Source organism: Pyricularia oryzae, chromosome 2 (assembly GCF_000002495.2).
Source record: "Pyricularia oryzae 70-15 chromosome 2, whole genome shotgun sequence".
In the NCBI taxonomy this organism is placed as follows: Eukaryota; Fungi; Ascomycota; class Sordariomycetes; order Magnaporthales; family Pyriculariaceae; genus Pyricularia; species Pyricularia oryzae.
The window spans coordinates 4,813,061-4,836,464 of NC_017850.1; the positions used below are offsets into that span (position 1 = coordinate 4,813,061).

Genomic DNA, 23,404 nt, shown 5'->3' on the forward strand with positions numbered 1-23,404 from the left:
CATCATGGACTGCGCGCAATATTAACCCTAATTCTAATGCGTGTCTGCTTGCTTGTCCTTTCGAGTGTAGGGTTAACAAGCTCCATGTCAGCCTCTCGCATGCGTGGCCTTTCATGTGGTGAGGCCTGTTTCGGACGATTGTGGCATTCATATGAAAAGCAGTCGATGGCTGAGTTTTGACTGCATAAGCTTCGTTCGGATTTTCCTAACTTGGGCGACGGTCAGGTTGACTACTGCTACATGAGACCGATCTACGGCTGCCCAACCTACCTGGGCAGGTATTCGTGATTCCTCTGGTAATATCAACAGGACTGCAAGCGTTTGTTAATGTAGCTGGGAGAGTTCTGGTAATGCTTTGTTTGCATATTCATCTGTACTCCGTAGACATCCACTCATACCCTCGTGCCTGGGTCGTAATCTCGCCCTGTAGCCCAACACAGCCCATGCCGTTCAATCCGTAGTGATCCTTCAACTGGGCTTGGATGCAAGCAAGAGCCCAACTAGAGCTAATCTCTAGCTCAGGTCTCCAATCCTACAATAAGCAATATACGAGCAGGCATTGACGCACGGCCGTGAAAAAAAGGACACAGATCAAGTGTCATGTGGGATCATTGTTCACAACGCTACTCGAACGCAACCCTTGAGGTATTGTCCTGGTCGGCTTAGCTGGTTTGTTTACCAAGATGTTTATTTTTGTGACGAACAGACGTATGTACTCCGTCATGCCCTGCATTAATTCAGACTAGATAGTACTAGACTGGAGGTCAATTTCTGTAAGTACAGTCTAGGTTTTCAGGCTTTACTCAGACACAACCTTTGGTAGCTCGTAGCTATGTTGAAAGCTAGCTACGTCGTACGTTCAGTTGCACATCGATCAAATTCAAGCGGTGTGGAGATAGGCACTGATATCAGATAGGATAACACATGTTAATTCCTAAACCAAAGGTCATTAGGCCAAATTGTTGACAACTCCAGGGCCTATCATTCATGTAAACTAACTGTCAAACCACTAGGTGCAGTGACTATAACTGTGCTTCTGCCAACATTAACCCTTGTTCAAAGCATAACTCCGTACCACCCATTCCATCTTGCAGCTCTAGCGGTAAGAGCCACGCAACGTATCCTCATAAATCACTCCCTCAGGTGCTCCCCGCGACCTATCGAGATATGGAGCATCTGCTTCTGCCCGCACGGGTCTGTCATACTGGAACTGCTGAGACTCTGGTGGCCTGACACTATACGCTCGCTGTGCCCCAGCTTCTGGTCGAACACTGAACTCTCGTGAATATGGCTGTTGGTATACCACCTCGCGCCTGCTCTCTGGATGGACACTGGAAGCGTACTCTCGCACTGGCACATCAGGGCGGATGCTTGCGTATCTCTCTCCGTAGCCACCTGCCATTTCGTAGCGGACTGTCTCAGTCGGTCGCACACTGGCCGCTCTTGTAATATACTCCCTCGGGAGATTCTCAATCACACGCCTCTCGGGAGGCGCACGACCACGGACGTAATCGTCACCAGCAGTGGATCCCTGTGGCACCACCGAGTACTCCCTTTGGCGGTAAGAGCGGTACTCACCGGCGACATACTCCGGTTCCGTGATGACCCGCCTCGGCGCTGCAAATTGGGGAGACAAGGGGCGCCTGTAGATGACACCATCACCATATGTGTCTGCCATCCTCGAAAAAGCTCGGCCCGGAACATGATGATCATACACAAGCGGTTCCGCAGCGGCTGTTGCGGCCACGGAATGTCTCGCCACTGAAGGAGGTCTAGGGGGTTCGATGTACTCTCTTCCATACTCATCGACAATGATGCGGGTTGGCTGTATACGAGGTGGAGGAGCCATGGCCGCTGGTCGTGACTCACGCATGGTCGGGGATGGAGACCGGTCACGATCATTTGCAGGCCGTACACTCATGTGAGGTTCGTCCCGTAGGTCATAATATACCGGAGCCTCTCGAAGGGAGGCACGATCCACAACTGCCTGAGAAGCTGTCCTGACACGAGGCTCGTTGGTGTACTGGATTGGGTAAGCGGTAGGGTCTTGGTCCTGAGAGAATTGCGTCGACACCGGCCTTCGAATTTCGTATATATCGTGGTCATACGGTTGAGCGCTCGTGTGCACAGGAGCCGGTCCTTCACGCAAAGATACATCGCGGCGCTCGTAACCCACTCGAGGGTTTTCTTCGCCGTAAGATAAAGCACCGTGTTGATCTCGGTATATCTCGCGTCGAACCTGTGGGCTTCGTGATTCATCGTAGTTCAGCTGCTCCATTGAACGCTGCGATGGTCGCAGCCGCTTGTGAGGCCTACCAGCTGGGTGAGCAGAAAATGGGGAAGGGGAGCGAGGCTCAGCCTTGATGTAAGGAGTAGCATCAGCGGCTTGGCGATCAGCTTTGCGCTTGTTCTTCTTTTTGCCTTTGCGTTTTTCATTGGCTTTGGAAGTTTGAGGCGAGCTCTCAGGGCTCGAAACGGCCGAAACCTCGTTACGAATAGCAACCACTTGAGCAGGCGTCGCACGAGCTCTACGCGTATCTGACGATTGAGGGCCCCTGGTAATGGCGAGGGACGAGACATGCGATGGCTGCGGCGCGACGGGTGAGAGATCATGTGCTCGCACAACGGTCGATATCCCGGCTCCATATGCTTGCGCAAGCCGATTGGAGGCTATTGACTTGGTACGATCGTCAGCACTCTGCTCGTTATCCGTATGGCCAGAATCCGCAGAGCCACTAGCGTCTGCACTCTCCCCAGAGCTGACGATGTGAACAGCAGCATCTTGAATTCGGGGGCTCGGAGGACGCTGAGCAGCAACAAGGGCGTTCTGGGTCTGCTGGCTGCCAGGTGCGTTGGGCCGGTGATTTGCAGAAGAGGCTATATTTGTGGGCATTGATCCTTTATTATCTATCGGGACAGCGGGTTCGGACATGAAACTGAGCTCCGGTTCGTAGTCTGAGCTTTCGCGCATCTCAACGTCTTCGGGGTCGGGTCTATCAGGTAGACGATCAAGGTGGTTCGAGTTGGGCGAATCGTCGATGTATGTGGAGGCATATGTATTCCCTTGGAGGGACTCGGCATCATCAGAGTTGTTAGTTGCTACATTTCCATCAGCATGCGAAGAAGCCTTCTGCTGGGCGAGAACAAGTGCCTGTTGCAGAACGTCCATAAGATCGAAATCAGGAAGAGGTTCGCTAGGTTGCAGAGACCAGCTCGTGTTGCGACGCTGTTCCAACTGCTCTCTCAAGGCACGCTCGACCCTCTGTCGCTGCAGCTGGAGTTCTGTCTTGATGAGGTGATCAGATTTTTCAAGGAAGATGGGATTGATCTCAGCCCTTGCTGAACCAAAAGTCTTCGCAGAGGTCGGCGTGCTACTACCGCCTGGGTCGCCTGGAAGCGATCCCAAGCCGGGGAAACTTGTCATCAGCGATGGCTGTAACGAGTTCGCCTGGAAAGCCTGACGATTCTCCGTCGCGCCTACATCCAAAGTCTTTCGACTTGAAGAGGGCTTGACATGGAAAGAGGAAATGGCGTTGGTAGTTGGGCCATCAGAGAGCGCCGAGGTAGACGACGATGTTGGTGGTGACGCGTTGGAGGTCTTCGCTGCCAATAGATGCGCAGGAACCTTGATGTTTGGGTGTTTTCCCGACAGCACTCTTTCGCGAAAATTGACAATTTTACCATACTCATCAATTTGACGAAGCTCTTCTTTCGATAGAGTTATCGTCGCCGTTGATGACATTGAAGCCATTGCAGCCGACGCCGATTTGGCGGCAGTCGGTGATGCGATACCTCGAATGGTAGGGCACAAATTTATGGCACAGGGTCAGTCAGAGATGAAGCAGCAGAGCCAGGAGCTGTCGACGACAAGAAAGTTGGACAGCTTTCTGGTTCAAAGTGCAGACGAAAGGGTAGAGCAAAGAAAACCCAGCGTATAGTCTAGTAAGAAAATAGGTCGATAAGGACAGAGCGCGAGGATGAACCCAGCGATCGATTGGAATTCAAGGTCGAGGGAAAAAAAAAAAACAGACAAAGCCTTGTTTCGTAATCTGGACTGAGCGAGGAAATATCCCCTGCATCCACTAAATTCGTGCACGTGCTTCTGCATTGCATACCGTGATCTCTAGTGTGGCTAGACCCAGTCGACCAGGATAAATCGATCACGTTTCAACGCGATTTTATAGAAGTCGTAGTGTTTCACCAGATAATTAGACCTTGACCTGGGCTGGGAACATTTAATGATCTCTGCTTCCAATGAAACAGGAAGAGCTGAGTTGAGCTCGTTTTGGGGCGCGGCTTATAGTAATGCATTCCCATCCGTGCTTTCAATTGTATTTCGCGTCTAGGCTAGGCACGTCACATGAACTGAATGAGATTTTCACTTGTTGGGTGAAAGGCCTGTGGCGGGGTCCTTCAAGCTCAAACGCAGCAACAATGGTGAATAAAGAAACTTATATAAAAACCATATCAATAAATTGAATGAATGGTCAAGACACCACGATGAGTCTCGTACATCTTTTTCGGCAAATCCGTCCAGCAGTTAATATTTCTAATACACGAATACTGAAAACCGGCGTGACTCAAAAAGCAGTTTTCGGGCTCTCCGCTATTCGGCACCCGTACTTCGCTTATCAGGTAGGTATTTATGTGCATGACGCTCCCGCTTAACCTCTGCAAATCAATGTCATATTGCATCCATCCATCTACTATTTACTTCAATCCCTAAACATCGATTTCTTGTGTAATAGCACAGTCCACTTTGTTTCATCACACTTGTTACCATAACCTCTTTCTGTACATTGAAATCCCTGCTCAACCATTCCAGTTACACAAGGTCTACTCCCAACTTTTGAACTACATCTGTCTGATCAACAACACTAGATTCACCCCGTAGCTGTTCATTGGGTACACGATTCAAATATGGGCTCAAACGGACTGTCCACTGATGGTGTTGACCGTCACCCAACAAAAATCTTCTTCTTGTGAGGACAAACCTACCTAACCTACTTTTGGTCCGCTCGGTTTTGTCCAGTTTCGTCGTTTCTGACCACGGCTTATTTACAGTGACATTGACAACTGTCTATATCCCAAAAGTACGAACTGTAACGGCATTATGTGGGTTCTGTAGTGATGTTAAAATGTGCTAATCGGGAACGAAAAATTGGCAGGCGCAAAAGTGCACGATCGCATGGCAGATTTGATCGACAAGTACTTTGCTGAACACTTGTCACTCTCTTGGGACGAGGCGGTGCGGCTACACAAAGAGTACTATCAGAACTACGGCCTGGCCATCGAGGGACTTGTGCGGCATCACCAGATCGACCCGCTTGAGTACAACTCAAAAGTTGATGTATGTACCCCACGGTTCTGGAGCCTTGACCAATGAAGCACAAGATCCTCACGCTTCCCGATATAGGATGCCTTGCCACTCGAGGGCATAATAAAGCCCAACCCACAGCTCCGGAAAATGCTTGAAGACATTGACCGAAGTAAGGTTAAGCTCTGGCTGTTTACAAACGCTTATGTAAACCATGCTCGGAGAGTTGTTCGGCTGCTGGAAATCGAGGACCTCTTCGATGGCATAACATATTGCGACTACGCTGCACAGCCCCTTGTCTGCAAACCGCACGAGGACGCATTTGCAAACGCCATGAGAGATGCAGGGGTTGAGAACGTCGATGACTGCTACTTCGTCGGTAAGTGACGACGAGATTAACTTGCATTAGGGTGCGGATTAATACTGACTGGCACAGATGACAACTACCAAAACTGCAGAAAAGCCAACGAGATTGGCTGGCATACAGCTCATCTTGTTGAAGAGGGTGTCAAGGTCCCGAGGACACCAGCCTCTAAGCATCAGATCCGCTCCCTCGAGGAGTTGCGCAACGTATTCCCTGACGTTTTCAAGAAGCCGTAGGAGTGCAGATAGAGGACACGACAAGGTCGGACAGCGTCGGCCAGCAAGGGGCATTAAAGTGTCATTCATGGGAGAGATTGGGATTTCCGGCAGCCAACACTGCCTAGGCTTCCCAGGTTGCAATAAATACCAGCAGAAATCAGGCGCATCAGCCCAAAGGGACTGCAGCGGGCCTCTTTATGCTTCTTATGACTTGATCCAGCCTCTTCTGTGCCTCTTGTTTGTCCCGCAATGCTTCTTGTCGTTGCGCCTCAGCAACTCTGAGTTCCTCCTCAAGCTCTTGAATATTGCGCTCTTGGTCCTCCTCACTATTTTCAAGGCCAGGTAGTGTCGATACCAACATCTCGATTTGTTGCTCTTTGACAATCAAATCGCGCGCAAGCTCGAGCTGGCCGGCCTTAAACTCGTCGGCGGGTACGGGGTCGACTACGCGAAAAGGAGAGGCATCGGTTGTTAGTTTTTGGTCGAGTGGTTTTGCAAGGAATAGATGGAGGGGTGTCAAATCAAGCCCGCACCTTCTTTTGGATCATCTTCGGGTTTGAGCTCTCTGATCTTGTCGTCAGGCCCGAGCGTCTCCAAATCGTGACGTTTGTGAAGGTAGTACAAACATGCGACGAATTGCTGCGCGAGCTATTTGAGGTACCAGAATATCATCAGCATGGCGGACACAACCCGTGGCGCATTCATCAGTGGGGTAGATGGTTGCGAACCTGGTCAACCGCGTCTTGGAGTTGCGTGAGTCTGTCGCCCATCTTGTCTGACTGTATGAAAGCACGTTTGAGGGCTTACGGACGATCAGTGCAAGTGGCGATGCGAGGCAGGTTGACTGGAGTGGACGGAAATGGTCGCATGGTCTGGAAAATAGAAAGGCGCAAATGCAAGGCCGACAGAACCCGGCTTGACATGAAAAGGGAAGCTCCGGTGCTGCCCAAGCAACCATGCATACGTAGTTCAAACAGTGGGAATATATCCTTCTGCACAGTTATTGTTTTCAGATAGCATGACATTATCTTTCCTGTCACACCTTTTACTCTACGTAGTGACACAATTGAAATAACTCACTTCATTATTCCATCCCAAATCCCATAAATCAACCCTGAAGTATATATATTAGGCAGGATAATAGTTCATTGGGGAAGATGTTGGTACTCTCTCAGGTCTTCACAGCTCGTTCGTGAGCTGATGCGAAAGTGCTACTGTGTGGGGCAAAGAAGCACATTAAATAAAGAATGGTGTTTAACGGAATGCCACTTGGATTTCTAGTACCTACCTAGATTTTTGCCTGTTGTATTTCTTTTCGTCAACACCATTTATTTGATGGCCAGTTGATATTGGGCTACGATGCGTCCCATGTCAAATTATATCGGCTCCCATCTTCCTACCGGTTGTAATATACTCCGACGTTGTCATTCAACTACCAAGTCGACATGAGACGGCTTTTATTGTCTTGTCCCAATAAATCAGCAAGGCATGATAATGCACAACTGGTTGGCTCGTCCACTTGGCGCCATTCAAAAAGGCACGCCATGGATCCTGCAGCGGAGGATGAATAGCAGCCGAGGTGTACCCGTCGGTGTCTCTGATCCGGCCAACACGTCCAACACCAGCGAGACCCTGACATACCCGGAACCGCCAACATCCAACCACAACAGCCTGCCATCATTTCTCGAGTATGCCGAAAGGTCAGGCCTAAACCCAAAGTCAACAGTCTACGTTGGCACTCACTATGAGTATCTTGTGGCAGAAAGACTCGCCAGCTATGGATTCTCATTGTTTCGCGTTGGCGGAGCCTCGGACTATGGCATCGACTTGCTAGGGACATGGACTGTACCGTCTGCTCCGAATCCCATCAAAGTGATCATTCAATGCAAGGCCATCGCCTCAAAACTCGGTCCGAGCCATGTCAGAGAGCTCGAGGGTGCATTTGTGGGCGCGCCCGCTGGCTGGAGGGGCTCTTGCGTGTTGGGGCTACTGGTAGGCCAGCAGCCGGCAACAAAAGGCGTGCGGGACTCTCTGGGGCGGAGTAGATGGCCCATGGGCTACATATCGTTTTCCACGGCAGATGGGCAAGTCAGTCAGATCCAATGGAATAGACTTGCCGTCAATCGGGGACTTGATGGCATGGGTGTCGCTGTCAAGTATACAGAGGACGGCTTGCCTAGGTTGACCTTGACAATGAACGGGATGTCTTTACCGACTGGACAATTACCAAGGAGCGAGTCCAAATGAAAGCATGGCAAACCGTTGGGCAGAGCCACTGTTCGAGGCTGCCAGGGGTCTCTTCTTCTGACCGAGCCCGACGACATGTGACCGTCCATTCCACATGTGTCAGTACAAAGCTCGCACGAATAATTAGAGGAACGCGACGGACTGTACAGTAACTATGCATCCCACAACAGCCCGATATATTAGGTCACAATGAGGAAACCTGCATATGTAATAATAATTATCTGAAGAGCCAGTTTGTACAAGAGAGTACAGAAATATACAGCAAACAACTGTGGGAACGATCACGTTCTGTGGCAGCGACCTGAAGATGAACCACTTGAGTCAGTCTTCCCAAATAGCCTTCTTCGCTTTCTCCGCCTCTTCTAGTCTCTTCTTCTCGAGCTCCCTTTCTTCTTCTCTCCTTTTGCGCTCCTTCTCGCGCATAGCCTTGTCATAGGCCTTCTGTTCTTCCGTCTGCTTGGGAACCTTTACGCCTAACGCACTCGCTATCATGCGGCGTGCCACCGCATCAGTCTTCTCGGGTCTCCTGGGTCCATCGGATAAGTCGCCAGTCGTGGCTGAGAAGGTAGTAGCGCTCGGTGAGTAGTTGGGTGTAACTGGTGTGGGCGGAGGTGCTTTGGTGCCCGTGGTCAAGTTGCCGCCGGCTGAATCTACAGGGCCGCTGCTGTCGGGGCCACCGGATTCGGGTTCAGAAGTGGACTCTGAAGCGGAAGATACATCCTCGTCTTCCCACGAGTCTGCGACTTTCTTCTTCTTGGTCCCCGCCTTCTTGATATTCGGCTTGCGGCGGGTGTCGTTATTGGCCGGAGTAATAGTCAGCTTGGAGACAGATGCAGCCACGTCCGATGCCTGCTGAGCTGTAGAGGACATTGTGGGGCGTGCAGCGCAGGACGCTCTATTAAAACCTGATTCGTCAAGCGTGTAAAGACTGCAGTCAATTAGGGAAGTGTAAGAACCGACAGTCGCCGATATCGTAGGGTTGTGCCGCAGAAAGTGGAAACCAAATAGGCTATGGCAATGCAGGCCAAAACAGAAGCGCAGCTGGGTCTCCTTGCAACGCAACAGGCTGTGTCAAACAACAGACAAGCAGCAAAACCAGTTGGGGGACAACAGATTGTTAATGAAGACAGGAATGGTCAGGCTGTCTTGACAGGCAATTCCCGCTTTGCCGAATTGAGTAGGTAGGTATACACGAGTGGTAAGATACCCAGGTTGGTGCCTTAGGTAAGGGGTTGGCAAGGTGGGAGGCAAGGAAGGCTAATATTGGAAACCCCAGGCTGTGAGGTGAACTATCTGAGTAAGGCGCAAGGGCAAGGTAGGGTGTAGAACTAGATTATCCGGAGCTGAAAGGAGCTCGGTGGTGGGTGGGGGCGGTTAGCAAGGCAGTCGATGTATGATCACAGCAAATGCAGATGAGTGCAAAACTGATCGTCATCTCTGGGTGAAAAAAAAAGCAGCCCCGCGGACACGACATAACCTAATAACGCACGTCTAAATTTGGCAAGTGTGACAAGTGAACTGGTATTAGACGCCGTGGTACCGCCGGCTATCCCGTTATATCATCTACCTACCTAATGTACCTAGGATGGTAGATCTTGACGTGACGGCAGACTTGGTAGACAGCTGTTGACAATTGTATGAAAAAGGTACATTCCCCTCACGATTTCATGCATCGATAGTCGTTTCCGCCTACCGACCCCGCATTAGCCTCAACGAGCTGATCAACTGGAATGGATGATAAGGTTCAATGTGAAAGAGACCAGGGACTTGGCGGCCCGAACGATTTGCTTGTGGCTGGTTCTCAAGGTGGCTAGTGCGTGTGGCGGGACTCACCAGATAAACGTCCGGGCTTGCAACGCCATTTATCGTTTCGATCATGGTGGGTTTTTACTGGGGAAGATTCCATGAAGCTCTTTTGCGCGTGCAAAGAAGATTACAAACCACGGCGGAAGGTACTGACTGTACCTGCCTGTAGCTTCACTCAACCGTTGCAAACTTCCGTAGAGTCTTTTGTCACGGTCACTCTGGGGTTGGTTTTATTTCCGGATCAACATTAACCAGTTCAACCTCGTTTACAGTCAGGCTTTTGCTTTCCGAGCTTGCCTAGCTGAGTTGCATGCGTTTCTCCGATCTTGCATTGGCTTCGTCATTAGACTAGGTGCCGCCACACGCAGAGGTAGCGAAGCACGAGCACAAGCATACATACCCGCCACAACCACGTTTGCGACGACGACAACTGCCCAGAACGATCACGATGTTACTCAGGCAGCGCGTACCTGCCAGACCTGCCACATTTCGAGGACTACTCGCCCACGCACCATCGGGTCACCGCTGTGCTGTTTCGAGGCTATACACTACAAGGAGCGCATCCTTGCTTTCGACTTTGAGGCCCCGTGGCACACCAGCTCTGCTTGCCGACATAGCGCAACTGGAGTTAAGATCCAGCTTTTCGACGGCTCCATCCCTGAGAAAGAAGAAGAATGATGGCTTCTTCGACGCGACCGAGCCGTTGTCCGAGGAGGAGGTAGAGGCGAACTCAGATAAGGCCAAGCCGTCAAAGGACATGGAAGAGAAGGACACAGGTGAGGTCAAGACATCTAGTTCCGAATCAACGCCAAGCTCGGGAGCAAGATCAGGAACTGCAGAATCGCCGGATGGAAGGGGCTCTAGCGCCGCAGGAGGTGCCTCGGGCGGTGATGGATCAGGCGATGGCGGCAAGAAGGGCCGTAAGTCGGCAGCAGAGAAGGCCCTACAAAAGCCCACGGTTCCTGAGATCTACCCGCAAGTGATGGCGATCCCGATTGCAAAAAGGCCGCTGTTCCCGGGCTTCTACAAAGCAATAACCATCAAGGATCCGAACGTGGCGGCTGCGATAACGGAGATGATGCGGAGGGGTCAGCCTTATGTGGGAGCTTTTCTGTTCAAGGACGAGAATGCCGATTCCGATGTCATCCAAAAGCCCGAGGATGTTTACGATGTCGGTGTCTTTGCACAGATCACGAGTGCTTTCCCTGCAACTGGGGAGGGCAAGGGCTCTCTCACGGCGATCCTATATCCCCACCGCCGTATTCGCATCTCAAACCTTTTGCCTCCGGGAGAGGTAGAGAGCAAGAAGGCCGACTCCTCTCCAGACGTCCCTATCCCGGATCCCATACCATCAAAACCTACAGAGGAGGACTCCACTCAAGAAAAGAAGGGAGATGTGGTGGCCAGCTTCGAGGAGAGTGCTGTTTCGACAAAATCAAACGCCCAGCAAGAATACGAGCCGATATCGTTCTTGCGCAAATACCCTGTCAGCCTTGTCAATGTTGATAATCTAGCTGAGGAGCCTCACGATCCCAAGAGCCCGGTCATCAGGGCCGTGACCAACGAAATTGTGGACGTGTTCAAGGAGGTTGCAAACATGAACAGCCTGTTTAGGGATCAGATTTCTACTTTTTCGATAAGTCAATCAACAGGAAACGTCACCTCTGATCCTGCTAAGCTGGCAGATTTTGCCGCCGCGGTGTCGGCCGGCGACCCCGAGGAGCTCCAGGAGGTTTTGGCAAGCTTGAATGTTGAGGACCGCATGCAGAAGGCACTTGTGGTGCTCAAAAAGGAGCTCATGAACGCGCAGCTGCAGTCAAAGATTTCAAAGGACGTCGAGAACAAGATTTCAAAGCGACAGCGTGAATACTGGCTCATGGAGCAGATGAAGGGCATCCGTCGGGAACTTGGTATTGAATCGGACGGCAAGGACAAGCTAGTAGAAAACTTCAAAGCCAAGGCGGATGGCTTGGCCATGCCCGCCGAGGTACGCAAGGTTTTTGACGAAGAGCTTAACAAGCTGGCTCATCTTGAGCCTGCGGCTTCCGAGTTCAATGTTACTCGCAACTACCTGGACTGGCTCACGCAAGTTCCATGGGGCAAGAGAAGCGCAGAGAACTTCAGCATTTCAAACGCAGTAAAGGTTCTGGATGAGGATCACTACGGTTTAAAAGACGTCAAGGATCGCATCCTCGAGTTTATTGCCGTGGGAAAGCTGAGGGGTACCGTGGAAGGAAAGATTCTCTGCTTTGTCGGACCACCAGGTGTAGGCAAGACAAGTATCGGCAAATCTATTGCACGAGCACTTAACCGCGAATACTACCGATTCAGTGTCGGCGGTCTCACAGATGTTGCTGAGATCAAAGGTCATCGGAGAACATACGTCGGTGCTCTTCCTGGCCGTGTGATCCAGGCTCTGAAGAAGTGCAACACGGAAAACCCGCTCATTCTCATTGACGAGATTGACAAGATGGGCAGCGGCTACAAGGGCGATCCTTCATCTGCCTTGCTTGAGCTGTTAGACCCAGAGCAAAACAGCTCATTCCTCGATCATTACATGGATGTTCCTGTCGACTTGTCCAAGGTCCTGTTCGTCTGCACAGCCAACATGACGGACACCATCCCCCGGCCTTTGCTCGACAGGATGGAGGTTATTAGGCTCTCGGGCTACGTCTCTGACGAGAAGATGGCCATTGCCCAACGGTACCTTGCTCCAGCAGCCAAAGAACTTGCTGGATTGGAAAAGGCAGACGTCAAGTTGAATGACGATGCCATTGAGGAGCTCATCAAGTCGTACTGCCGGGAGTCTGGAGTTCGTAACCTGAAGAAGCAAATCGAAAAGGTTTACCGCAAGTCAGCGCTCAAGATAGTACAAGATCTAGGCGAAGAGGCGCTTCCAGAATCAGAGGCCCTGACCGAGGCTGGCAAAGCTGCACTCCAAGAGCAAACACAAAATGAGGAGGCATCCGAGCAGACGAAGGAAGATAGCAAAGAAACCAAGACGAAATCCGATGAAACATCACCAGAACCTGCTACTGAGAAGCCACGGGTTGCCTTAGAAGTGCCGGAGAGCGTCCATGTCACCATTGATAAGGACTCACTCAAGGATTATGTCGGACCTCCTATCTTCACTTCTGACAGGCTGTACGACGTCACACCCCCTGGTGTAACCATGGGCTTGGCATGGACACAGATGGGAGGCGCTGCCATGTATATCGAGTCGATACTGCAGGCATCCCTGCGACCCAGCTCGAGGCCTTCATTTGAAATCACGGGCAATCTCAAGACGGTGATGAAGGAGTCATCCACCATTGCCTATTCTTTTGTCAAGGCACACATGGCAAAGAACTTCCCCGACAACCATTTCTTCGAGCGTGCGAAAATCCATGTCCACGTGCCCGAGGGTGCCGTGCAGAAGGATGGTCCCTCGGCAGGCATCACAATGGCCACTAGTCTACTGTCATTGGCTCTTGAGACGCCAGTCGATCCTACCATTGCCATGACCGGTGAACTTACCCTGACCGGAAAGGTCCTCCGGATTGGAGGTCTGAGGGAGAAGACTGTTGCGGCCCGACGAGCTGGTAGCAAGATGATTATATTCCCTGCTGACAACATGTCAGACTGGCTTGAGCTTCCAGAGGTAAGAATTTATACAGCAGCATGTTCTCCTTTATTGAGTTTCTGATTTGCTGACAAATGATTTACTGTTGGTAGAACATCAAGGAGGGTATCGAAGGTCGCCCGGCGAGCTGGTACTCGGAGATCTTCGGGCTCGTCTTTCCAAACCTGGACGTCACGAACGCCAACAAGTGTGTGAGCTGCGAGTGGAAGAAGACCAATGCCGATAAGTCGACCACTGACAAGGGTGAAAAGGATGAGTAACCCCCAGGCAGTCGAGGACGGGGCAATGGAAAGGTCTGTATAATTGACGGTACTGTTCAGGGGCTTGCATCGAATGTTACCCATGTACAACAGCAGGGGAAGGGGAGGAAGGGGTGCGCTTTGATTCTGCTGGGCGTACTTCTGCGATCAATAAAGGGTTGCTGGAACAAAGAGGGGATGTAAGAGCATAAAGACGTGGATTGCTTCGTTTACGGCGTTGGGGAATAACAACTGACGAGGCGATTGTATCGGAAACACACTACTCTCCTGTGAAATAAGGGATTTCCTCGTTCATTGTTTTTTTTTTTTTTTTTTTTTTTTTTGTACTATATTTGTATTCACTCCTCCAGCATCTGCTGCTATAGTATACAGGCAAACAAGATAGACAGGCTTGGTGCAAAAGCAGCCCTGTAATGAAAGCCATAATAGGGGTATTAACGTGACTCGGGTGTCGGAACCATGCTTCGTCTCCCGCAGATATTAGGAGGGAGTAAACTAACCCAACCCAGATGTGCGATCTAGACTTCCCCACCAGCTCCATCTGCTCGCCGGGTCAATATCAACTATGAGTTAATTAGTGTAACAGTCACGGTTCAGCAGGAGGCAGACTCAGGAAGGTGATGGGCACACCACAGGCCACTGGTCAACGCAGGTAAGGGCTTGCTAAAACCTTCCGCGCCAGAACTTGTTCGCCCGCAGCCATACCCCCAACGCTTCTGCATCCACCATTTCCGCTGCAAGCGGATGCATCGCCTACTGGCGAATTCCCACCAGTGACAGAGAGAGGAGGCCCAGCAGGGCCCTCTGGTAGTCTGTCTCTTTTGCGGTCATGGTCAGCGATCTGCTGGGTATGGAACTCTACTTCCATCGCGTGCAACCGAAACTGCCCCAACCCAGCCGTCATATTGGGCAGCAGGACAGAGTAAGTGGGCATGCAAGGAAAACCGATTTGAATTGCACGTGGGTTTTTTTTTTTTTTTTTTTTTTTTTTTTTTTTTTTTTTTGGGGGGGGGGGGGGGGGGGGGGTCAGCCATCGGATCGCAGGTTACTGTATCTGGGGCAGCATAGATCGGATACCACTACCCTGATCTCGTTGGAATACCGTTGATCCGCAGTGGATGGCAGGGGAGAACAAAACCATAATAGAAAATGAAAGAATAATGGCAAACGACGTCAGTCTTTTTTCCTGTCGGTTGCGCGCATGAGATAATCAAACGGTCGTCTGTCAAGTGATCCAGATTGGATAAGCAGTCCGGCCCAACAGGTGCCCAAACATACTTTTTTTTGTCTCCCTTGAAACGGCGGAAATGCAGGCCAAACTGGCAAAATACTCCGTAGACACCGAAGTAGTCATTGAAAAAAATACTGTATGGAGCAACCCCACGACTTGGTCGAGAAAGGATGTCACATCAAGGAGCTTGTCAGCGTGGGATCTGATGCAAAGGGTGTAAAGGGTGCATCAGCAGCTGCAAGATCGTGGGCCAGTTAAGTCTAACCATCCGTTTGGCAGCCTCGCTTTTTTTTTCTCTTGTATTTTTGTTCGTCCCTCCCTTACTCAACATGTGGTACTGTACATATTAGATGGATTACTTGGCTTGCTCTGCGGATATACAGAATGTCACTAAAATTTTCTCTCGCTCCAGCAGCTTGGGTGATGCGGTGCGTTGATGCCCAAAGAGCGGCAGGGAACCAAACATACAAATGCATGCGTGTTGTCAAGTCAATTCCGTCGTACCGTCCAATGGTAAGATTTTTGGCCATTCATGACGTTCCAAGGTGCGTCAGTGCTGCCAATCACTGAGGCAAGCCCCAGGTCTCTTGGGAAATATTGATGGGAGATGCCGAATTGAAAGAGCGGCTGATGTCAAGTCGTCAAAACATTGAGGGGTTTGTTTGGTCAGACCAGTCGATCTGGGAACCAACAGGGACAGCGGATCCCGCTTCCCCTCTGGTTGATAGGAAGGGAAATGAAGAAGAAAAAGCGGCATGGATAGAGTAAGCGTGGGTCAGTGGTTGCTGCACCCTACCTATACATCCACAAAGCAAGCCGAGTACCTAAGAAAGCACGGGATTTGTTATATGTTTGACTTTCCGTCTTGTTAATTTGGTGGACCAGACAAGACAGCAAATACACAGCACGCCCGGCTGGTTCCGGTCAGGCTCAAATGGTCGGACATACTTTGTGCAACGCCAGTACACTAAAGCTTAAGCGGCGGCCACGTCAAAGTGACCTGGGACCCGCCGGTAACTATTTTCTTGTCACTCCAAAGCCAGAAAGAGGAATTCCACGCCGTTGAAAAGGCTAGTAATAAAACCTGCATATATGTACCAACGCCCACAGGTATCCAATCGGCTCAAAAGCGCTGGGTCCCCATTTTCCGGGTTGTGATCTATGCATCCGACGTTTGTGCCCAGGCCGACTGGCTCCAAACTGAAGAAGGTTAACTTGACGATTATGACAAGAACCCACCAAAGGGAAGCAAGCACTTTAGTTGGTTAGTCTAGGCACATAAGTAAGGTACCTTAGGTACCCTAGAGCTAAGATTGGATATAAAAGAGGCGGTAAAGGAACGTGTTCGGACAACTGTCATTGATAGCTTCAAATGCCTAAAATCCATGAACAGGTTCCCTTGAAGAGAAGATCAGACGATCGACAGTAAAGCAAGGGTTTTGGGCCGTTTGCGCTAAGCCCCATTTCTCATTTTTGGCTCCGTGGATTGAGGGAATTACTCCATACCGTAAATAGTGGCTGGGTCTAGACGTGGCTTCAATTTATGACTGATAGGATAAGAGAAAAATATAATCTGAAGTTCCAAATTTGGTGCGGCTTATTTTGGACTTGGACACCCACCTTGTCATGTACCTTGTTTGTGGGAAGAAGACAGCAAAGCTAATGGAAATGTGCATACGGAGTACTGTAGGTTTCTTTGAGATACGGCCGGATTGTGGCGGGCTAAGTGTGACAAAATTGACTTGCTCGGCATTATCACATTTGATCCGGAGGGTCACGATGGCAATATGCGTGCGTCCCAGGCGGCAGGCATTGCAAAGTTGATCAACTTACCTGCTCCGTGGTCTGACACTACGTACGTGTTCCGGCTCGGTTGAATAATTGCTTGCAGTGAGCCGGAAAATATCAAGGGCTGGCAGACGCCAGCCTACGTGATTTGCCTCCGAAGTACCTACCTAGGTAGGTACCTAGGTAGGTAGGTAGGTAGGTAGGTAGGTAGGTACATACCTAGTATGCGAAGGCTGCAACGATAGTACGGACTAGGGCAAATACCCGTTTGCTTTCTGGGCGTCGGCAGCGTCTCCACAGGTGTCTTAACACGTGTAGACGCCAGCCCCGCTTCCGACCATGGTCCATGACACCAGGAACTAGAATAGAAGGTATTACTCCGTAGCTTCCATTGACAACAATACGTAGGAACTGGAGTAACAGCATACAAGCTGAACAAACTTTGTCCGATCAAAATAGACAGCGACCATGTTCTATTAATGATAGCAAGTTTTGACTATGCCCGTTCAAATCATGTCAATCGACAGCGCAACATAGACATGGTAGGGACCTTCGCCCTCTGCATCAGTTAAAGCTCAGAGAGCCCTACGAACGAACGGTAGGTATGTGCGGGCGGAGTTTTCCATTTCCCTGAATCAAACTTGTCAGGTTTAGCCTGGTCTGGTCTGGCCATCCGTGAGATGTACAAAAGCAAGACAAGGTACATTCCCGTGGGATACTCGAGGGGTGGGTACTCAAACTCACCGCCGGCTGCTTAACGAGTGGGTCGTACCTGCCACCCATGAAGTCAGGCCAAGCAAACGGGCGCCCGGCCCCCTTCTTCGTACAGTAAGGAAGAAGGTACGAAGTAAGGTGCCTTACCTGAGGTGGCAGGCCGAGGCGGAGGCTGGCTTATTAGGTCGACACACCACACCCCAGAGAGTCCAGGGGGGTGTTGGAGCTGTGTCTGGCTGCAGCTGTCCTGCACGCGCTCCGCCCAAAACGCGGACAGATTGATCTTGAAAATTTAGCTTAGCTGGGATATTCGAATGAATGGGATGATGTCGCGCCGAACCAAGCCAAAAGTAGCGACCGCCTTACTATTACTGCGTAAATTTCAAGCCTATCATCAACTACTTGAAGATTAACATTTTTGTTTGACGACCTGCCATCGTCGGGCATCCATCCATTTACCCATCCGCTCCATCGTATTGACGCGTTGGGCTCGAGGAGTAGCAGGGGAAAAGAAGAAAAATAAACCAAAGCCAAAAAAAAGGCAATCACTTAAAAAAAAAAAAAAAAAAAAAAAGGAACGAAGAAACAAACCACGCACAAAGCTCACACCCACAAACCACCAACAAGCAACTCAAGGACGGACTGGACTTGGCTACTGTTGTGCAACATTCGACGCTTTAGTAAGCTTCACAAACTTCATCTCACGAACTTCTCCGCCTCAGCTCTATTCCTCGTCCTCGGTTCCACGACTGCGGCCCTATCTTCCCTGGCTGGTATTCCCGCATGAAACAGGTTCGGGGAATGACAGCAGCAGATACAGTCACTTTTGTCGTTTTCACATCCGAACTGGCCGTATCTCTTTTATGCAAACGAACACCTGACCTGAACAGGATTTTGTTTCCCTAACGATACACCGCTGGCCAACCAACCCTGTCGCTGCTCCTGACTTGGTGTACGCTGTTTGCCTCATAAGCAGATACATCCGGTCGATCTGCGCCATTTCAACTACTCAGCGTCACGGTAGCCAGCCGGCAGTCCGTCTCAGCGGATCGACTGGTATTGAAAGGCAGTTTTGTCTGGTGCACGCACACTTGCGTTGCTCTCATTCAGTTTCCTGCAGGGCCTATCGTCCGCATCAGATGAGAGCTGCATCGCACAGCCTTGTGCCCTCCCACCACACGCGACTTCTAGCATATGTTCATTTGCCTTCGGACTTCAGTAGCGGTAATTGACTGTTGGAAAAGAGTCCGGGGTAAGAAGGGACCCAGCAGCTGCGCAGGTGCAGCAAATTCAAGCATCAAAGGAATCCACACAAACACCACATCCACGCCAGAGGCACGGTGGTAGTCGGCTTCTGGAATTTTTGATCTCTTATAAAGTCAAAGTCGGCCGCATCAGCCTGTCATCCTACATGCCGTCGCCCCTAGACTTGTGCATCAGAAATTCGTCACGATACTTGTCGAGCCAAGATTTTCGACAAGATCCTGCGAGCTCTCACCGCCCAGGCCTCTCATGGCTCAAAGCGGTCAACCCCTGCAAGAGGAGCCATTCTCACCGCTGCCTGAGTCCCCAGTCAGTACAACAGCACCGGCCCCATCTTCCGCCTGGCCAGCTAAACCTCCCAGCTTGTGGCGAAAGTTGCTGGGTAGGGCCAATGGCGGTGCCGAGCAGCCAGACGACGAGGCTTCCGATGTCGAGGAGGACCATGGCGACTCTCAGAGACACGAGGCTGATACGGAGGAGAAGGAGGAAGACCTCGACCCCGACGACCCTCGTCTCGTTCCCGTACGCAAAATGAACCGCAAGGTCGTGGCGGGCCTCCCGCGGGCACAGACGTTCAAAAGACAACAGTCTGAGCTCCGCGACAACCTTATGCCCGCCGAGCTCTCTCCGGCTGAGCGTCGCGGCCTATCTTCAGACCGTAGGCTATACTCACCACCGTTGAACGGCTCAGACAGCTATTCTAATCCTCGCACGAGTGCCCCGGATTTCGTTTCATCCTTCGGCGACTCGTTAGCCGACGTCAACATCTCTGGAACGACCGCCTCGGTTGAGGCACCCCGAACAGCTTCAGCGTCTTTCGTCAACGGAGGTACAGATAAGTCTGGCGAGGATGGGCCACTTGAGATTGCAGGCTCGCTCCCCTTGCTGTCCCCTAACTCAGTGACGAAGTTTCCCGAACGGTCTTCCGATCATAACTTGGACACAGATTCCATGACAACCTCGGTATACGACCAGCTGATCCACGATGATCTGGAGCGTATATGGATCCTGAACTTGTCGATGCATTTCCGGGACAAGTCCAAACGGGAGAAATTTTTTATCACATACCGGCAACATGAACACCTATGGCGGCGGGTCACCATCTCACTAGACTATCGGGCCTCCCCAGAGAACTCGTTAGAGCTGGATCTCGAACACACCAAGTTCCAGCGCGAGAAAAATGCAAAAATATACGAGGCTATCAGGGATAGCTTGGCTGACATACAGTTTTACGACACTGTCACCAACCTCAAACTCCAGACCACAGACGGCAGGCTCCACGTGCATGTGGTCGAAGATGTCAATGTATGTTACTTGGTCCCTGCCGGCGATACCAGCAGAACCTGGAACCTGGTTCGATGTGATGGATACACTGACGTGAATTGTTATGCAGGAAATAATACATTATCCGACAATCCCAATGATACGACATCTCGACTGCAGGCGCGTCAAGGAGCGCGAGATTCATTTCGAAGCACACATGTCAGGTTTTGTGTACAAAGTCCGTGTTCATGGCAGAACCTTGATCAAAAAAGAAATTCCTGGCCCAGACACAGTTGACGAGTTCCTCTACGAAATAAATGCGCTCACTCAGCTGCAAGATTCGCGCTATGTGATAGGGCTATATGGTATCATCATTGACGACCGGGAGGAGCATGTTAAAGGCCTACTCATCAGCTACGCCGAGAACGGCACCCTTGTGGACATGATTTATGACCACGACCACCAACTACCGTGGCCCAGACGTGAGAAATGGGCGCGCCAGATAGTCGAGGGTCTCTCTGAGATCCACGAGGCTGGCTTTGTTCAGGGCGATTTTACATTGTCCAACATTGTCATTGACGCAAACGACGACGCCAAGATCATCGACATCAACAGGAGAGGCTGCCCGGTTGGATGGGAGCCTCCAGAAGCAACACCACTGATTGAAAGCAACCAGCGCATCTCCATGTACATTGGCGTAAAGTCTGACCTTTATCAACTTGGCATGGTGCTGTGGTCTCTGGGAACACAGGAGGATGAGCCCGAGCTGCAAAACCGACCTTTGCGGCTAAGTCTGGAGACTGACTGCCCCGAATGGTACCGCGAAATTGTCCACATCTGTTTGGCCGACAATCCGCGTCATAGGTTACAAGCTGCGAGGCTTTTGGACATGTTTCCTGGCTCAAAATACCAATACGGTAGTGGTGCTGGGCGCTTGCCTCCGCACCACCATCATCAGTATTCACATGCGCCGTCAGCCTCGTTCGATTCTTCTGTCCACAACTACAACAGTGCCCCCATCATCCGAACGATCAACTCGCCGCCGCCAGATTGGTCGTACAAGACGTACAGTGGCCAAACATATGTCGACACACCCGCAGGTCTCTCTCAGGATCCGTATTACTTCCCAATGCGCGGAAGATCTCCCCCAAGCCCAATAGCAAGTCACAGAAGTGGCGAGATGTATGGAAATCGATACGGGCCACCTGCTTGGTCTGCCTACAGCTACGAGCAGAACCGCACCAGTGAATACTCGGCCAGTGAGATTGGTGCTGATGATAGAATGGACAACGATGCACTGCGTGGGGAGAGAAGCGAGGCTTCTTGGTCGGTCCAGGGAGAATCCCTGGCGGATACGGAACTGGACGAGGGGCTCAGCATGGGTGCTTCGCTGATCGGACTAGACGGATCAACTTTGCAAGCTCCGGTAATACCGGAAGATGCTTCCCGTGACAATGCAACGCCGCAGCCAAAATACGCCAACACATCGATGCTCCCAGCAAGTTTGGCGGGGCCCTTCATAGCGCCTGGTGAGTTTTCAGCGCCGAATTCACTCAAACCTTGCGACAAACAACCAGAGGCCATTCCATTACCTCCCTCGCCGATTGATGAGGTCGATTTGGTAGCTTCAACGGCCTCGCAAGCCTGCGAGTCCGAGAAAAATGAGACGGACGCGGATGGAGATGGCGGAGCACTGATATGGCCACTCGATGAGTTCCAGTCGGATAAAGAAGTACCGGACTCGATAGGGTTTGCTACTGGTCTGCCTGCGGTCGATACGTCCTTGGTCCACTCTCAAGTTCTTAGAACCGCCTATCCGAGAACAGAAATATCAACATTATCCGAGCTGACTGGCATGGACGTTCACGATACGGACATCCTGGGCGGTGCAAGCCTGACCCCAGTTGCCGAGACACCAGAGACGATGTTGATGGTGAATCCACTTGAATCACCAATACTAGAGCAAGTCCTGGAGAGCCTGTCACCGCGACCATCGAGTACTAGAAGCAGCCCACCTCCAGTCCTGCCAAACGAGTTGAAAGGTGTCGGGTCTGCACATGAAGATACAAATGAAGAGGTGATGAGGACTCGAGACTCTCTAGACGACGACTTTACACACAACGTTGATGCCATGACCTCGGGCACAAACCTCGCAAACGATTCTAAGTCGATAGCCTTGAGCGGGGCCCGTCAGGATCCCGTAACCACCCATACCATCGCGACCTAGACATTACGATTATCTAATGATCATGTTAGCCTTTTTTTTCCTCTGTCTTTTTTTTTCTTTCTTTTTTTCCTCTTCTTCGCACTTACATCCATGTACAGAACCTGTTTTGCTTTTTATTTCCAGTTCATTTCTCAAAAAAAAGGTGTTTTGTATTCACAGCATTCGAGATCCCCTGTACCTATTAACATTCACAATTATGGAGTTTTGATAAACGCCGGTGCGAGCCGTCATCCTTTCCTGCCTATTCATTCGCCTATGCTCCTTTTTTGTGATAGCATCACCGTTTTCCTGCATCATATTTGCTCGGGCTTAATAAATCTACTGATTACCTAATCCTGTAGACCTTTATCAATTACACAAAATGAGACTTTCGTATGGCAACCTTTCCCTTTTCCGTTTACGGATTTATTTCGTCTGAAATACTGAGCCTGCCCTACTACGTAGGTGGCGGCGATGATTTGCGTATGCTGGCTTCATTCAAGATGATTCCAATGAAAATCCTCGAGATCGAGGAGTTTATGAATAAATTTTAAATTTGATCTAGGTTCTTGGCACGAATCTGGGGAAACAATTGAAAACCTTGAAGTCAGAGAGAATTAATTACAGCTCAACTGAAATTAACAGCTTTGTCGAGATAGCATACGCTTTACGCGTTACCGAGAGATGCTTACGCGCTCATGACGAGTCCCAAAAAGTCGCCACAGAGCATTTCTTTCTCCTATTTCTAGAAGCTTTCCGCGTCTTGCGTGTACTTAAGTGAACCGCGCGAAGGACATGTGGGCTTCGCATGCACAAATTATACCCCTTTCAGCATAAGCCATCTTGCCCTGTAATGATTACGTTGCTAAGCTTGGCATGTTGTGGAGTTTTGAGGTAGTCGTCTGCTTCTTTCACATGCAGTTTCCTTGATATTCTCTTTGGCGTTGGAAGATAACACCCGAAAAAAGTTTAGAAATTGAACAAAGGACCAAATCGTTGAGAGAGCAGGGGTGCGCGAACGTTCCATCTTGGATTGTCGAAAGGAGTTGGAATTCCGAGTTAAGATGACGGGTAACCCTGGAATTTGTCGGGAATAACCCGCAAT

The 23,404-nt window shown here is 50.6% G+C and overlaps 8 protein-coding genes across 9 annotated transcripts; 5 read left to right on the forward strand and 3 right to left on the reverse strand.

Annotated features, from left to right (window-relative positions):
• Positions 1-919: 919 nt before the first annotated feature.
• MGG_01782 (uncharacterized protein) lies at positions 920-3,998 on the reverse strand. Its single transcript, XM_003714738.1, has one exon. The coding sequence runs from the start codon at positions 3,749-3,751 to the stop codon at positions 1,097-1,099; it is 2,655 nt and encodes an 884-aa protein (XP_003714786.1). The 5' UTR covers positions 3,752-3,998; the 3' UTR covers positions 920-1,096.
• Positions 3,999-4,364: 366 nt separating this feature from the next.
• Positions 4,365-7,057, forward strand: MGG_01783 (the record flags this gene model as incomplete). 2 transcript variants are annotated; one of them, XM_003714740.1, is made up of 6 exons in its annotated part: positions 4,365-4,635; positions 4,882-4,982; positions 5,065-5,093; positions 5,169-5,350; positions 5,417-5,696; positions 5,754-5,917. In XM_003714740.1, the coding sequence occupies exons 1-6, from the start codon at positions 4,480-4,482 to the stop codon at positions 5,915-5,917; spliced, it is 912 nt and encodes a 303-aa protein (XP_003714788.1). In that variant the 5' UTR covers positions 4,365-4,479. The 2 variants fall into 2 exon arrangements, with proteins under 2 accessions (XP_003714788.1, XP_003714787.1); XM_003714739.1 differs by lacking the exon at positions 4,365-4,635 and having other exon boundaries at positions 4,681-4,982; positions 5,754-7,057.
• Positions 5,684-6,805, reverse strand: MGG_01784 (uncharacterized protein). Its single transcript, XM_003714741.1, has 3 exons — positions 6,628-6,805; positions 6,433-6,547; positions 5,684-6,343 (listed from the first exon to the last, which is right to left on the reverse strand). The coding sequence occupies exons 1-3, from the start codon at positions 6,667-6,669 to the stop codon at positions 6,066-6,068; spliced, it is 435 nt and encodes a 144-aa protein (XP_003714789.1). The 5' UTR covers positions 6,670-6,805; the 3' UTR covers positions 5,684-6,065.
• Positions 7,058-7,190: 133 nt separating the features above from the next.
• MGG_01785 (uncharacterized protein) lies at positions 7,191-8,554 on the forward strand. The gene has a single exon (XM_003714742.1). It carries the CDS (start codon positions 7,388-7,390, stop codon positions 8,144-8,146), a length of 759 nt encoding a protein of 252 aa, XP_003714790.1. The 5' UTR covers positions 7,191-7,387; the 3' UTR covers positions 8,147-8,554.
• Positions 8,270-9,585, reverse strand: MGG_01786 (uncharacterized protein). Its single transcript, XM_003714743.1, has one exon. The coding sequence runs from the start codon at positions 9,014-9,016 to the stop codon at positions 8,468-8,470; it is 549 nt and encodes a 182-aa protein (XP_003714791.1). The 5' UTR covers positions 9,017-9,585; the 3' UTR covers positions 8,270-8,467.
• Positions 9,586-9,961: 376 nt separating this feature from the next.
• On the forward strand, positions 9,962-14,158 carry MGG_11141 (lon protease like protein). The gene is made up of 2 exons (XM_003714744.1): positions 9,962-13,592; positions 13,667-14,158. The coding sequence occupies exons 1-2, from the start codon at positions 10,401-10,403 to the stop codon at positions 13,832-13,834; spliced, it is 3,360 nt and encodes a 1,119-aa protein (XP_003714792.1). The 5' UTR covers positions 9,962-10,400; the 3' UTR covers positions 13,835-14,158.
• A 505-nt stretch (positions 14,159-14,663) lies between these two features.
• On the forward strand, positions 14,664-16,279 carry MGG_15765 (uncharacterized protein; the record flags this gene model as incomplete). The annotated part of the gene is made up of 5 exons (XM_003714745.1): positions 14,664-14,756; positions 15,210-15,310; positions 15,449-15,610; positions 15,951-16,078; positions 16,176-16,279. The coding sequence occupies 5 exons, from the start codon at positions 14,664-14,666 to the stop codon at positions 16,277-16,279; spliced, it is 588 nt and encodes a 195-aa protein (XP_003714793.1).
• A 1,493-nt stretch (positions 16,280-17,772) lies between these two features.
• Positions 17,773-22,703, forward strand: MGG_11140 (TKL protein kinase). The gene is made up of 2 exons (XM_003714746.1): positions 17,773-20,135; positions 20,224-22,703. The coding sequence occupies exons 1-2, from the start codon at positions 19,080-19,082 to the stop codon at positions 22,318-22,320; spliced, it is 3,153 nt and encodes a 1,050-aa protein (XP_003714794.1). The 5' UTR covers positions 17,773-19,079; the 3' UTR covers positions 22,321-22,703.
• Positions 22,704-23,404: the final 701 nt, after the last annotated feature.

Excerpts from the sequence above, each read along its gene's own strand:
- MGG_01782 (XM_003714738.1), bottom strand. The coding sequence starts at position 3,751 with ATGGCTTCAATGTCATCAACGGCGACGATAACTCTATCGAAAGAAGAG.
- MGG_01784 (XM_003714741.1), bottom strand. The coding sequence starts at position 6,669 with ATGGGCGACAGACTCACGCAACTCCAAGACGCGGTTGACCAG. Across the intron at positions 6,548-6,627 it reads TCCAAGACGCGGTTGACCAG|CTCGCGCAGCAATTCGTCGC; the intron begins GTTCGCAACCAT and ends TACCTCAAATAG. Across the intron at positions 6,344-6,432 it reads CGAAGATGATCCAAAAGAAG|TCGACCCCGTACCCGCCGAC; the intron begins GTGCGGGCTTGA and ends CTTTTCGCGTAG.
- MGG_01785 (XM_003714742.1), top strand. The coding sequence starts at position 7,388 with ATGATAATGCACAACTGGTTGGCTCGTCCACTTGGCGCCATTCAAAAA.
- MGG_01786 (XM_003714743.1), bottom strand. The coding sequence starts at position 9,016 with ATGTCCTCTACAGCTCAGCAGGCATCGGACGTGGCTGCATCTGTCTCC.
- MGG_11141 (XM_003714744.1), top strand. The coding sequence starts at position 10,401 with ATGTTACTCAGGCAGCGCGTACCTGCCAGACCTGCCACATTTCGAGGA. Across the intron at positions 13,593-13,666 it reads ACTGGCTTGAGCTTCCAGAG|AACATCAAGGAGGGTATCGA; the intron begins GTAAGAATTTAT and ends TACTGTTGGTAG.
- MGG_11140 (XM_003714746.1), top strand. The coding sequence starts at position 19,080 with ATGGCTCAAAGCGGTCAACCCCTGCAAGAGGAGCCATTCTCACCGCTG. Across the intron at positions 20,136-20,223 it reads ATGTGGTCGAAGATGTCAAT|GAAATAATACATTATCCGAC; the intron begins GTATGTTACTTG and ends ATTGTTATGCAG.